The sequence below is a fragment of the Sparus aurata genome, chromosome 8 (genome assembly GCF_900880675.1).
Source record: "Sparus aurata chromosome 8, fSpaAur1.1, whole genome shotgun sequence".
NCBI classification, from domain to species: domain Eukaryota; kingdom Metazoa; phylum Chordata; class Actinopteri; order Spariformes; family Sparidae; genus Sparus; species Sparus aurata.
This window is the reverse complement of record NC_044194.1, coordinates 810,557-825,771: the sequence shown is the minus strand read 5'-3', so window position 1 is coordinate 825,771 and position 15,215 is coordinate 810,557. Positions and strand designations below refer to the sequence as shown.

Here is a 15,215-nt window from a genome sequence, read left to right as displayed (position 1 = left end):
CGACTTGAGACTAAATGAGTTTTAAAGTGTATTTTTAAAACATTTGAAAGAGAAAACAGTGAACAGAGAAATCAGGTCACCTCAAAAGAAGTTGTTTTGGTTCTTCTGTAACATGAAATCACATCCAGCTGCAGCAGAGAGCGACTCACAGCTCAGAGCACATCCACAATCTCAAGTCCACTTTAGATTTAGATTCAGATCCAGAGTCAGATTACAATCAGCCAAACGTCGGTACAAAAAGTAAACAGCACGAAAACTCCAATAATGTTGGACTGAAATGAAACGTGTCTTTACAAACGCTGCACATCTTCACGTCAACCAGAAACCTGCAGACGAAACAACACTTCACATCAGATCATCTCCTCCTGCAGATCCACACAGAACACAGAACACGCAGGTTTCATCTGTCGTTAACCAACCAGCTCGTCACACAGCGGACACCAAGGAAACAACGAGACATTTATTCAAGAAGTATGGAGGCAGTTAGCCTAGCTTAGCTTAGCATAAAGCCTGGAATCAGGGGAGACGGCGGGGAAATGTTGACAGTGAACGTTTCTGCAGACGTGTTGATGCGTCACATGATCATCAGCTCGTACACTGTAAACACATCAAAAATGTTTTGCTTTCATTTTACATCCAGTCTCATTTATCTTTTTGTATGTTTAATTAATATTTACACGTATAAAATCAATGAACAGTTGAATAAAGTTATAATATAAATAATCAGGCTTAAAACTGCAGAAAAGTGCTGTTATTAGTTTATGATGTGAAATCTGCCAGAGAAGTCTGTTAATTGTTACATGTGACGACAGAACCAGTTAATTAATACATGAACCAACACATGATGCTTTGGGACTGACGGTCGGGTCGGACGCCATCACAAAGCCTCATTATCGGACACAAACAGCAACTTTAATAAACATAATTACAGCATTAAAGGTGGCATCAAAACTTTAAACATTTTCTGAGAAAATCTGTGAAATAAACAGATTATTCCATTAAAAAAACAGATGTTTACAGTGTATCGCTGTTTGTGGAGACACGATGTGTGATGTCATATAAGAAACAAAGTTTCAGCGTATCTGTGATTTGCAGAAATGCACATTACCAACATTAATTCTGCCGTCAAAACTTTAAAATCCTGCAAAAGCACAAACTGTAAATAAATCCACTCGTGTGCAGAATGAAGAGAAACAGATGTTATAAAGATCTGTGAAGGTTTTGGGAGCATATTTTAGCTTTGGTGCAACTCAAGATAGCTGATTCCCCCTTCTTCCAGTCTTTATGCTAAGCTAAGCTAAGCTAAGCTAACCAGCTGTCCTCTGTGTGTCTGCCTGTGTTCACGCCATGTGAGCAGAATGAGACGATTCTGACTTGTTTAATGATGATTACACTTTAAATAAACGTCCTTACTGAACTTCTCTCACTGTGTTTGTATCAGATACAAAGAAAGTGAAGAGCCTTTAAAATGAGCTGATATTATTCTGTCAGTGTTGATACTGAACTGTTTCTCTGGTTCTTGTACGGCGCTGACATCTTCTTTGATTCTTTCTATAAACAGAGATATTGTTACTCTGATGTTACAGATAACGGCATGAACGCAGCGTGAACACACAGACGTTTTAACCCTCCGTCAGAATTCTTTGACTTAAAGACACGAAGCAAATCTGACAAAGAATGTAGTTAAAAGGATAAAATAAAGCGGTGATGGTCTGCGTGATCAGCTCACTGTCGCCACCAGTTTACATTTATTTCAGCTTTAAATACAAGAATCTTAACAGTAATAATGATAAAAACTACTTAAATGTGCACTAAGAGAAACCGTTTACGATCATCATGCAGCTTTAAAACGTATTGGAATTATTGAAGCCTGAGCTTTGGCCAAGACTGAAGTTACCGTGCTAGAAACACTCAAACATGAAGCTGATGCATCAGTGAAAAATAGCATACGTCAGATTTATCACTCGCAGTAAACATCTAAACAAATATGGCAAAATACGCTTCGGCGTAGCAGGATAGCACCGTGTTCTTTCGGTTCTTGCATTCGATCATTATGGCACAATCGTCACATTCAAGAGAAAAATACTCTCCTTAAAAACAGGCTCAAAAGCATTTACATTATATACAGATATACAATATATACAGTGTGAAGCAGCTGCATTTATAATGGAAATATAAAGCTTTCACACATCCGCACGCTGTCACAGCTACTCACTGTCAGGCACTGCGCTGATTATCTCATTGGCAAATAAGCTGAAGCACAGACGACTTTTCTGACACCAACTGATTGTTCTCATGGATAACTGACTTATATTCTACCAACAAGTGCTTCATATACATATATATATACATACACATACATTATATATATATATATATACATATATATACATATATATATATACATATATATATATATATATATATATATATATATATATATATATATATATATATATATATATATATATATATATATATATATATATATACATATGTGTGTATGTATGTATGTATGTATGTATATATACATACATCTCTCTCTCTCTTAGTGAGACAATGTTCATCAATGAAAGAATCCAGAGAAGATTTCAGCTGAACATGGATGGATGAGGACACACACACACGAACACACACACACACAGTTTGTAGGTGCTGTTGGCATCTTTGCATCTTGTGGTTGTCCAGTCTCTTCAATTGTTTCCGTCTTGTTCTAGTCATTTTACAGGTCTTTCATTTTGTCTCCGTCTGTGTGTCTTTGTTGTCGCAGTTGTTTATGGTTCCTTTGTGGTTGTTTTGAGTCTCTTTGTGGTTATTTTGCGTCTCTTTGTGGTTGTTTTGCGTCTCTTTGTGGTTGTTTTGCGTGTCTGTGGTTATTTTGCGTCTCTTTGTGGTTGTTTTGCGTCTCTTTGTGGTTGTTTTGCGTCTCTTTGTGGTTGTTTTGCGTCTCTTTGTGGTTGTTTTGAGACTCTCTGTGGTTGTTTTGAGACTTTTTGTAGTTGTTTTGCGTCTCTTTGCGGTTGTTTTGAGACTCTTTGTGGTTATTTTGCGTCTCTTTGTGGTTGTTTTGCGTCTCTTTGTGGTTGTTTTGCGTCTCTTTGTGGTTGTTTTGAGACTCTCTGTAGTTGTTTTGCGTCTCTTTGTGGTTGTTTTGCGTCTCTTTGTGGTTGTTTTGAGACTCTTTGTAGTTGTTTTGAGTCTCTTTGTAGTTGTTTTGAGACTTTGTAGTTGTTTTGCATCTCTTTGTAGTTGTTTTGCGTCTCTTTGTGGTTGTTTTGAGACTCTGTGGTTGTTTTGCGTCTCTTTGTGGTTGTTTTGCGTCTCTTTGTGGTTGTTTTGAGACTCTCTGTGGTTGTTTTGAGACTCTCTGTGGTTGTTTTGCGTCTCTTTGTGGTTGTTTTGTGTTTCTTTGTGGTTGTTTTGAGACTCTTTGCGGTTGTTTTGCATCTCTTTGTGGTTGTTTTGAGACTCTTTGTAGTTGTTTTGCGTCTCTTTGTGGTTGTTTTGAGACTCTTTGCGGTTGTTTTGTGTCTCTTTGTGGTTGTTTTGTCTCTTAAGTTCTTTGTAGTTGTTTGCCTTGCATGTGAAGCTCAGGGGCCTCTGAATCCCTGAGCCTTGCCTGACAGGCCTGCTCTGTAGTCCGCCCCCCTTTGTCAAACCCCTTTGATAGATGTGATGGCTTTGTGGTTTTGTTTAATGGTATTTCACTGTAGAGAGACACTGTGTGTACAAACACATACAGTACATGTTAATCTTGAGGCTTAGTGACGTTTGAAATGGCAGAAACTTGAAAATGAAAGTTTCTTTCAGCTGTTGCCTTTTCTCTGAGTGGTCTGCTGGAAATCTGAAGCACATGTTGTGCAGTCAGCCTGCCAAAGTGTTAAAGTTATTATGACAATAACTATTTTAAGATCCTACAAATCTGTTATCGTGTTGAGACATTTGTGTGATTTAATATGAGCATATATATTCTTAAACCATAAAGACTTTGTTTCCAAGGCGACTGAGGAGTGTGTCTTTGGGTAAATGTACCCTGGTTGGTATTCAGGATCAAGGCTGTCGCATTGTGTTCGTGTTAATGTGTTGCTGAAGTTCTGTTATATGTCGGGGTAGAACTCTGTGTTGACGTCAACGCTGTGCAGGACAGACTTTGGATCAGCAGTCGACATCCTGTTCAACACCTCAGCTGACAGAGAGTAACTGCTGCCCGACTTCTCCTCGAACCAGCTGTCCAAAGCTCGCTTCCCATCAAAGCTGGAGATGGGCGGTCCGTTAACCGCCACGGTCAGCAGGTCGTTCATCTGCTCCAGAGTCAGCCGGGAACGGTTGTTCTTACACATCTTCTGTAGAGAACTTCTGCCTTTATCACAGCAGGTTGTAGAAGTGGGCTGGACCCTGACAACCTGCACGATCCGGTTCAGCAGAGGAAAACGCTGCCTGTACCTGCAGATGTGACTGATGACCTCTTTAAAACCATTCATACTGTAGAAGTCTGCTTTCAGATCCTTCCACTCCACCACCAGACTGCCCCTGGCCTCTGTCCTGGCCTGGGAGCCCTCCTGGCCCCCAGAGGGGATGGACTCCAAATGGCTGAATATAATCTGGATTTCTTCCTCTCCGTAAACTTGTAGGTCCTCGCGGTTGTCCGGCCAGGTGGACAGGTCAAGGACCTTGCAGGCTTTGGCAAATGAGCGGCTCTGCAGGTCCAGCCTCTGAGACAGGATGCCCTGGCTCCTGTTGCAGATTTTTTCTCGGATGGACTGAAACTTGGACTCTGCAACGCGCAGATTCTTCAGCGCAACGCCGTTGAAACTTTCCCGGAAATTTTCTTCAAACTCCTGCAGATACTCTCCGGGGGAGTCCACCAACTGGCCGATCTCCAGAATGGCCTCTTCTATCTTGGCTTCAACTTGTGACACCAGCAGGTACTCTCCCTGGAAAGTGAAGGCTAATCGAGAGAGAACAGCTATGATGTCGAGGAGGAAGTAGATGAGCTTTACGGACTGATAGTCCATGAGGAACTGGAGGAGGGTGAGGGCGATGGCTGCAGCATCCGCCCTCTGTGTCTGGCTGCTGATCTCCTTAAGATGGGTGACAACCTCCAGGTAATCTTTGATGAGTGCATTCAGGACATTTGGCTCTCCGATGATCCATCGAATGGCTCTGATGTCTCCGAGGAACTCGGTCTCCTCCGACAGTGTCGGAGCAGTGGACCGCAGCTCGGCCATCATGCGAGGGGAATAGCGGTAGAAACTGAGCAACTGCTTGAGGTTGTTTTCCAGATCCTCCAGGCAGGACAGCTCCTTCCCACTGATGGCATCCAGCACCTCCAGATGAGGCCGATGGATCATGATGGGAAAGCAGAGGATCCATGGGTACGTCTTTTGTACGGCTATGTACAGGTTAGCTCTCATTCCTGAAGAGATGTTGGTGCCATCTACTCCCAGACCCACCACCAGCAAGTCCTGAAACCTGAGGCCCAGGACACCGAAGGCACGATCCACCGCCTGGAGATATCCATCCACACTGGCCATGCTCAGTCTCTGCAAGGACAGGAACTCTGTGTTTGGAGAGCCTTCATTGGTAATGAACTGGACGTAGACCGCAACCATGTCCGAGAACAGGTCGTCGTTTTGGGCATCCAATATGACACTGAGGAAGGGAGAGAGGCGCATCTTCTCAGCCAGGTCTTCTTTTACAGCACGGGCGATGTGGTGGATGAGGATCTGACAGTCTCCTTCATTCATGTACTGGTCCACCACTTTGAGCTCACACCTCTTCAGAAGCTCCGCCAGAGAACGGAAGTCGGAGAAGGGCCGTCCCTCCAGGGCCAGGTGGTACGCTGCGTTGAACAGCAGCATCATGTTCTTGCACATCTCCTCGGTCTTTTCTGGATGCATGCGCAGCTTGTACAGCTGCAGACACTTCTTATGGAGGTTGCTCTGGCTGTGGAGCTTGATGGTGTGGATCTTAAACTGCTTGGAGCCGATGATGAAGGCAGAGGTTCGAGATGACTGGACGGTGTACTGGCGGCAGACGTGGCACCACATCTCGTTCAGGGTTGGCGAGTAGCGAAGAAACCAGAACTTTTTCAGCCACTCCTGCTTGAAGCGGCGAATCCGTCTGCCTCCTGCTGAGGAAAGTTTCGACGGGTCTTCTGGTGAAATCACAAGATCTGCAGCAATCGACTCATCAGCCGAGTCCACATCCTGGTCGTCCTCATCCAGAACCACCTGAGTGGGAGTCAGAGGCTCCATCCCTGCAAAGATTCAAGAAGTCATTTAAAATAATACTTGTTCAAAAAAGCATCTCCAAAACTCCTGAATGAATCATCATGAAGGTCCATACTAACTGTAACAACACACGTTATTAAGTGAACACTGATGAATACCTGCAGGACCAGAACAGTCTTCCCTGCCTAATGGTAGCACGCTAACACGCTAAACTAAGCTGGTGAACATGGCGTGTTTGCATTGTCACAGTGAGCGTGTTAGCATTTTGATGATAGCATTTAGCTCTCATGTCTTATGACAGGATTGTTACATAACGATCTGAAGATCAAACAGCTCCATGAAATAAAGAAAACTCAGGGTGACGTAATGAAATGCTGCAACAGAAGAAGCAGAAATGAAGCTCTCGGCCTGAACTTTGGGTCCAACCACAGTTTCTCGGATCATACCGTGGAAATCTTCGATGGGGCCCTGCTCAGGGTGGGGCGGGGCCCGGTCGAGTTGGGTCTGCTGAGACATTGGTGGACCAGCGGCGCCGCCCTGCTCTCCTCTGAGACGGGACAGCTCCTCCTCCAGCTCCAGGATCCTCCTCTTCAGTTTGACACAGTTGGGGCAGAAGGAGGTGGAGGGTTCCGCGCTGTTCTCGTCCTCCTCCTCTTTCTCCTCCACCTTCAGGTTGGGAACGTTAAAGCTGCTTTCAGAAGAATTAAAGCCCGACCCGAGCGCCGCTGATTTACACTCACTGGGGAGGGAGCACTGGGACCTGGACTTGCTGGAGTCCTCTAGAGACGCCTCCAGGACGTCTTTGAAGATGAGGTCGATCTTCTTCCTCTTGGCGGGAGGCTGGCCGTCGGGCTCGTCGCTGGGTTTGCCCTGCAGAGCTGACTGCAGGCACGGAGACTTCAAGTCCTTCTGAGCGTTGGGCGGGACCGCCGGCTTCCCAGAACCTGGAATGACACCGTTTGTTTTAGCTGCTGTGAAGATGACAAACACACGTCAGCACATGGAGCAGATTACGTGTCTCAAATCTATAAAATCTATAATCTATAAGTCTGTAAGTCTCCCAGCTCATCCACTGAACTACCAGCAGACGTTGATCAGTGAATTCTGCAATCCTGCAGTCAGAGTGACGACGGGCTCCAGAAATCTGCAGCAAATCAAACATCTTCACAAAACACAAGTGAACCAAAGAGAGTGAACACATGTTTCTATGAAATCAACTCTGCAGTTCTAACAGAACTGATGCTAATGCAGCTACGCTAACATCTGGAGGGGCCGCAGACCAACAGCTGCTTCTCTCACTGGTAAATGTAATATAGTAATAATAATTACTCTGAAGATGTAATTATAATACAGTGTCACAGTCACATTCTTCTGCAGAGAACTTTAAATACATTGTGTTTTTTATTTCAGCTGTACAGACTTTTACCTTTTAGAATGCAGGACTTTAACTTGTAACTGAGTATTTTCACAGTGCAGTATTAGTACTTCTACTGGAGTACAGGAGGTGAACAGGACGGCTTTAATGACACACAGTGTGACAGCAGCGCCGCCTGCTGGAGAGCCGCCGTCTGAACCTGAACCAGTGAGGGAAAGTAACTAAGTACATTTTACACTTGAGTAAATCATGAGAGTACCTCTTCCATTAATGTTGTAAACTCTGAGTTACAGTTACAAACCCAGCGAGGTGAAACAAAGAATAATGTTTAATTCTGTGACTTTAGTTCAGTACAAAGTTTTTCTCTCACGTTGAGTCGATGTGAATAAATTAAATAACTCATTAAATTTATGATTAATGTATCAAATGAAGGTAGAAGAGGAAGAATAAAGCAGCAGAAAACTAAAATACTGAACAGAACTTGAGTACTTTGGTTTATTTCATCACTGGGTGATTCGAATGTTGAATGTTTTTACTGTGAATAAATATCAGTTTTCAGTTTCCTTCATTTCTAAACTCTGTGTCGGCTCTCAGAAACACACATTGGTCGTCCACCATCGCACAAGTTCAATTGTATTAATTACTTAATTCTTCTGTTTATGTTTAATTTAAATCAGCTGCTCTCTGTCAGCACAACCTCTCACTCATCCACCCCACGCTCAACAAAACAACAGCCCACCTGGGTCCAGGTTGTGGTCGATGCTCCGCTGAGAGACGCAGTGAAGCTGTCGGATGTAGTCGTCGCTGTACCACACCCTCAGTTTCTCTCCTGCTGCCAGCGTGCGACACACTCTGAAGTAGATGTTTCTATGATGCTGAAACGCCGTCAGGTTCCTGTCGCTCTCCTCGGACGAGGTCCGGACAAACCTGCAGATCACAAACATCAATCAATGCCAAGTCAGTAAATGGCTTCAGATCAGAGCAGAATCTGATGAGACTCTGGGTGTTTATTCCTCCAGAAGTTCTGATCTGCACCGGCTGTGGCTCTAGATGACCCGTGCACAGTTTGATGGGAAGGGTTACCTCATCCAGTTGGCTTTGGTCTCATCGCTGCCATCGATGGATTGATACGTGTTGTTGAAGTCAACAATCTGGAACAGACAAACAGAAAACTGGTTCAGAACTGGACCTGTTCAGATTCAGCTGGAAACTGTGACTGGAACTGGTCTGGACCGGTTCTTTTCTGGTCTGGACCGGTTCTTTACTGGTTGGACTTACTATCCAGGAAAAGAAGCCGGAGGATTTGTCCTTGGACACCAGCTCTCCCTCGTACGGTCCGAACAGCGCCCCCTTGGGGATGTTTGGATCCACGCAGCGAACATCCACCTCGTCTCCCTCAGTGAAGACCTCCAGACCTGACGGGACAGTGAGCGCCGCCCTGTTGGCCAACCCGAGGGCCGCAGGTGTATCAGGGACGAAGAGCGGGGGCCCGTGGGTAGGACACTCCTTCTGGAAATAGTCCTGACACTCCTCACAGACTGGAGGACAAATACCAGACGTTTACAGAGCGTCAACATCACGTCTGGGATTCTGCAACGTCTGAACAGCCTTGTTGAGATAACTGCTAATTAGCTAATGTTAGCATGCACACACTGAAGAAAGATGGTGAACATTACACATCAGCATGTTAGCATTCAAATGTTAGCACTTAGCTCCAAACATCACTGTTAGCATGGCACTGAGAGAAGAAGTGAAGAACAACTTACACCAGAGGTCCAACGACTGCTCGCTCATGTTGGAACCATGTTCACTTCACAACCTCTGCAGGACGACAACACACAGTCTGTTACTGCAGGACGACAACACACAGTCTGTTACTGCAGGAGGACAACACACAGCCTGTTACTGCAGGACGACACACAGTCTGTTGCTGCAGGACGACAACACACAGTCTGTTACTGCAGGACGACAACACACAGTCTGTTACTGCAGGACGACACACAGTCTGTTACTGCAGGACGACACACAGTCTGTTACTGCAGGAGGACAACACACAGTCTGTTACTGCAGGACGACAACACACAGTCTGTTACTGCAGGACGACAACACACAGTCTGTTACTGCAGGACGACACACAGTCTGTTACTGCAGGACGACAACACAGTCTGTTACTGCAGGAGGACAACACACAGTGTGTTACTGCAGGACGACAACACAGTCTGTTACTGCAGGACGACAACACAGTCTGTTACTGCAGGAGGACAACACACAGTCTGTTACTGCAGGACGACAACACACAGTCTGTTACTGCAGGACGACAACACACAGTCTGTTACTGCAGGAGGACACACAGTCTGTTATTGCAGGAGGACAACACAGTCTGTTACTGCAGGACGACAACACACAGTCTGTTACTGCAGGACGACAAGACACAGTCTGTTACTGCAGGACGACAACACAGTCTGTTACTGCAGGAGGACAACACAGTCTGTTACTGCAGGACGACACACAGTCTGTTACTGCAGGAGGACACACAGTCTGTTACTGCAGGACGACAACACACAGTCTGTTACTGCAGGACGACAACACACAGTCTGTTACTGCAGGACAACACACAGTCTGTTACTGCAGGACGACAACACAGTCTGTTACTGCAGGAGGACAACACAGTCTGTTACTGCAGGACGACACACAGTCTGTTACTGCAGGAGGACACAGTCTGTTACTGCAGGACGACAACACACAGTCTGTTACTGCAGGACGACAACACACAGTCTGTTACTGCAGGACAACACACAGTCTGTTACTGCAGGACGACAACACACAGTCTGTTACTGCAGGACGACAACACACAGTCTGTTACTGCAGGACGACAACACACAGTCTGTTACTGCAGGACAACACACAGTCTGTTACTGCAGGAGGACAACACAGTCTGTTACTGCAGGACGACACACAGTCTGTTACTGCAGGACGACAACACAGTCTGTTACTGCAGGAGGACACACAGTCTGTTACTGCAGGACGACACACAGTCTGTTACTGCAGGACGACACACAGTCTGTTACTGCAGGACGACAACACAGTCTGTTTACTGCAGGAGGACACACAGTCTGTTACTGCAGGACGACACACAGTCTGTTACTGCAGGACGACACACAGTCTGTTACTGCAGGACGACACACAGTCTGTTACTGCAGGACGACACAACAGTCTGTTACTGCAGGCCGACAACACAGTCTGTTACTGCAGGAGGACAACACAGTCTGTTACTGCAGGACGACACACAGTCTGTTACTGCAGGATGACAACACAGTCTGTTACTGCAGGAGGACAACACAGTCTGTTACTGCAGGAGGACAAACACAGTCTGTTACTGCAGGACACACACAGTCTGTTACTGCGGGACAACACACAGTCTGTTACTGCAGGAGGACACACAGTCTGTTACTGCAGGACGACAAACACAGTCTGTTACTGCAGGAGGACAACACAGTCTGTTACTGCAGGAGGACAACACAGTCTGTTACTGCAGGACAACACACAGTCTGTTACTGCAGGAGGACACACAGTCTGTTACTGCAGGACAACACATAGTCTGTTACTGCAGGAGGACAACACAGTCTGTTACTGCAGGACGACAACACACAGTCTGTTACTGCAGGACAACACACAGTCTGTTACTGCAGGAGGACAACACAGTCTGTTACTGCAGGACGACACACAGTCTGTTACTGCAGGACGACAACACAGTCTGTTACTGCAGGAGGACACACAGTCTGTTACTGCAGGACGACACACAGTCTGTTACTGCAGGACGACAACACAGTCTGTTACTGCAGGAGGACACACAGTCTGTTACTGCAGGACGACACACAGTCTGTTACTGCAGGACGACACACAGTCTGTTACTGCAGGACGACACACAGTCTGTTACTGCAGGAGGACAACACAGTCTGTTACTGCAGGACGACACACAGTCTGTTACTGCAGGATGACAACACAGTCTGTTACTGCAGGAGGACAACACAGTCTGTTACTGCAGGAGGACAACACAGTCTGTTACTGCAGGACAACACAGTCTGTTACTGCAGGACAACACACAGTCTGTTACTGCAGGAGGACACACAGTCTGTTACTGCAGGACGACAACACACAGTCTGTTACTGCAGGAGGACAACACAGTCTGTTACTGCAGGACAACACAGTCTGTTACTGCAGGACAACACACAGTCTGTTACTGCAGGAGGACACACAGTCTGTTACTGCAGGACAACACATAGTCTGTTACTGCAGGAGGACAACACAGTCTGTTACTGCAGGAGGACACACAGTCTGTTACTGTAGGACGACAACACACAGTCTGTTACTGCAGGACGACACACAGTCTGTTACTGCAGGACAACACACAGTCTGTTACTGCAGGACGACAACACACAGTCTGTTACTGCAGGAGGACAACACACAGTCTGTTACTGCAGGACGACAACACACAGTCTGTTACTGCAGGACGACAACACACAGTCTGTTACTGCAGGAGGACAACACACAGTCTGTTACTGCAGGACGACAACACACAGTCTGTTACTGCAGGACGACACACAGTCTGTTACTGCAGGAGGACAACACACAGTCTGTTACTGCAGGACGACAACACACAGTCTGTTACTGCAGGAGGACACACAGTCTGTTACTGCAGGACGACACACAGTCTGTTACTGCAGGACGACAACACACAGTCTGTTACTGCAGGAGGACACACAGTCTGTTACTGCAGGAGGACACACAGTCTGTTACTGAAGGACGACAACACACAGTCTGTTACTGTGTGATGCAGGCGTTCAGATATTGATCAGTATTGACTGAAACATGTTGATATTAAATCACCTTCTCCTGAACTATCTGTATATTCAGATTTATATCTTTATTCTAAAATGGACGTGATGACGTTGAGTGATGTGGAGGAAGTAATCAGGTTCTTTACTTGAGTAAAAGTACTTCTACTTCACTGTCAAACACTCTGGAAAAAGTAAATATTAATTATTTAAACTGGTATAAAAAGTAGTTAGAGTAAAGCGCTGGTGTCAGTGACGAGTCGCTGTCAGGTTCTGTCAGGCTCTGTCAGGCTCTGTGAGGTTCTGTCAGGTTCTGTGAGGTTCTGTCAGGTTCTGTCAGGCTCTGTGAGGTGTGGTTCTGTCAGGTTCTGTCAGGCTCTGTGAGGCTCTGTGAGGTTCTGTCAGGCTCTGTGAGGTTCTGTGAGGTTCTGTCAGGCTCTGTGAGGTTCTGTCTGGCTCTGTGAGGTTCTGTCAGGTTCTGTCAGGCTCTGTCAGGTTCTGTCAGGCTCTGTGAGGTTCTGTTGTTCTGCTCATGTTGAATTAATGCACGTTTAAAACACATGAACGTCTTCATGAAACTTTGATGATCAGTCTGACATGTTTGTATTCGACTCATCGACTGTGATCAATAGTTCTTCTCTTCCATCAGCACCATGTTTTCTTCTTCATGGATTTAAACGAGTGAAAACTGTCAAACAGGGAGAATCTTCGCAGCTGGTGTTTTATTGGAGCAGCAGTGTGAGATGATTGGAACTGATTGATCAGCTGTGATCAATAATCTGAGGATGTGTGACCCTGCAGGCCGGACCGGGTCCTGGTCCATCAGAGGACTGAGACTGTCTGGACCACAGACCAGCTAAACTTGTCTGTAACTTCTAGTGTCCGTGTCGTCAGTTAATCCGGGAAATTAGCGGGTTCGAGTCGAATCAGCGGCTGAGTTCTAACCTGCGCCATGATTTCTGTGCTCGGTTCTGCAGACAGCTGGCAAACTGCCTGCTGCTTTCGGGAGCCATTTTCGTGGCCACAGTGGCGACTGACAGACCCACCTTGTGCAGAGACGCGGCGGGGACACGGACCCTCTCTCCCGGGCGCAGCCGGACCGTCCAGCCCCCCGGGCCGCCGAGCACCGACCCCCGGCCGCTGGCTGCGTGGCGAACCGCCGACCCAAAGTTTCCCGTTAATTTTTGCAGCGACTCAGTCGCCTCCTCGAGCCTGGACCACCATCTTTACCACAGGAAATGACATGCAGGAAGAAAGAGAGCGAGTCCGCTCGAATTAAAGTTCACAGTGAGAATTAGAGTCCGACAGAACCCGCTGGTTCTGACTGGTTCTGTCCACAGACACATTCTACTCATTCTATTATTATACAGAGACATTCAGTCCTGCAGCCGCTACGTTACTCTGCACTGAGTATTTATACGCGAGTAAAAGTGGAGATATCGTGTTAAAATATTACAAAAGTATCAAAAGTATTTTCCTGATGATCACAGTCTCTTCTTTTAATCTGATAGACAATTAAATATATTGATCTGAAAAGTTCATCGGTGGCACTGACGCAGAATGTAATCTGTAAAGTAACTAGTAACTAAAGTTATCGAACAAATAGTAAAAGAGTAAAAATAACATATTTGCCTGATTCTGATTTAAAAAGACAACATATATTTAATACACAGGCACAACAACAACAACAATGGCGGACTGCTGCTGTGCTGACATCTGATCAGCAGTGTGTTTCAGGTTTTACTACCACCAAAGCAAACAGGTTTGCTGTGAGCAAAGACATATATATTAATAGATAATTATCTATAATTATTATAATTATCTGAAGCAGAAGACGTTTGAACCTGAGAGGCAGTAATGAAACGTGAAGCATCCAACTGCTGTTTAACACCAAAGAAGAAGAAGAAGAAGAAGAAGTAGATCCTGTTTATTTTCTCCTCACTGTGTCAGAAATGACTGATTGTTAATAGATCTAAATGTTGTAGAGTTGCTGCTGCTGGATATCAGCAGCTCACAGAACTGAACAGGAACCAGAACTGCAGTTGTCAATATAAGCAGGTAATAGACCGAGTCATGAGAACATAAAAAGATAGCAGAGGATGGTTTCGATCCATCGACCTCTGGGTTATGGGCCCAGCACGCTTCCGCTGCGCCACTCTGCTCCACGTAGCAAAGAGTGCCAATGACCGTATTAGTATCAGATCACTCACGGTTACAGAAGGTTCTACTGCCTTTCATCTCGGTCAACATTAACATTAATACTATTATTATCATATAACATGCGAACATTATTAATCTTCATATATTCATGTCTTACCGGAGCGCAGTCCGGCTGTGTCGAGGCCGAGTCTTTACGTCGGCGGGTCGGATCGATTCCAGCCTGGTTCCGCTGCACCCCCCGTGTTTCATCACACCAGTCTATAAACTGTTTATCTATAAAGTTACTGAACCCGTCATGTTATTGTGAAGGTACAAATACTGGTTTTGATCTGAACGCGTTCCACAGAGAACCTTTAGGGAACATTCCCTGACGATTTATTAAGGGTTTCTGTGGACAGAACCTTTAAAGAACGTTCAGCAAACAACCAAATGGTGGAAAGACCACGTCCACAGAACGTTAAGAACACTAAGTAACAGTGTGATGGTCCACTGGGGTCCAGAGAACGTCCCCCGGCCCTCCAGGAAACCTTAATGGAACGTTCCAAGAAAGGCCATTTGCATGCTGGGAAAATGTACTGAAGCACTGTTATGAACTGTAAACATTCAGACGGT

The 15,215-nt window shown here is 45.6% G+C and overlaps 1 protein-coding gene across 5 annotated transcripts; it reads right to left on the bottom strand.

The window, feature by feature from the left end:
* Window positions 1–3,462: 3,462 nt before the first annotated feature.
* On the bottom strand, window positions 3,463–14,838 carry prdm11 (PR domain containing 11). Of its 5 annotated transcripts, XM_030426475.1 has the most exons (8): window positions 14,761–14,838; window positions 13,490–13,667; window positions 9,375–9,538; window positions 8,887–9,146; window positions 8,692–8,759; window positions 8,348–8,535; window positions 6,680–7,177; window positions 3,463–6,259 (listed from the first exon to the last, which is right to left on the bottom strand). In XM_030426475.1, the coding sequence occupies exons 3-8, from the start codon at window positions 9,400–9,402 to the stop codon at window positions 4,098–4,100; spliced, it is 3,204 nt and encodes a 1,067-aa protein (XP_030282335.1). In that variant the 5' UTR covers window positions 9,403–9,538; window positions 13,490–13,667; window positions 14,761–14,838; the 3' UTR covers window positions 3,463–4,097. The 5 variants fall into 5 exon arrangements, with proteins under 5 accessions (XP_030282335.1, XP_030282334.1, XP_030282337.1 ...); XM_030426474.1 differs by lacking the exon at window positions 14,761–14,838 and having other exon boundaries at window positions 13,490–13,764; XM_030426477.1 differs by lacking the exon at window positions 14,761–14,838 and having other exon boundaries at window positions 9,375–9,457; window positions 13,490–13,764.
* Between the last annotated feature and the right edge of the window lie 377 nt (window positions 14,839–15,215).

Excerpts from the sequence above, each read along its gene's own strand:
- prdm11 (XM_030426475.1), bottom strand. The coding sequence starts at position 9,402 with ATGAGCGAGCAGTCGTTGGACCTCTGGT. Across the intron at positions 8,760-8,886 it reads CCGGCTTCTTTTCCTGGATA|ATTGTTGACTTCAACAACAC; the intron begins GTAAGTCCAACC and ends TGTCTGTTCCAG. Across the intron at positions 6,260-6,679 it reads CCCCATCGAAGATTTCCACG|GGATGGAGCCTCTGACTCCC; the intron begins GTATGATCCGAG and ends GAATCTTTGCAG.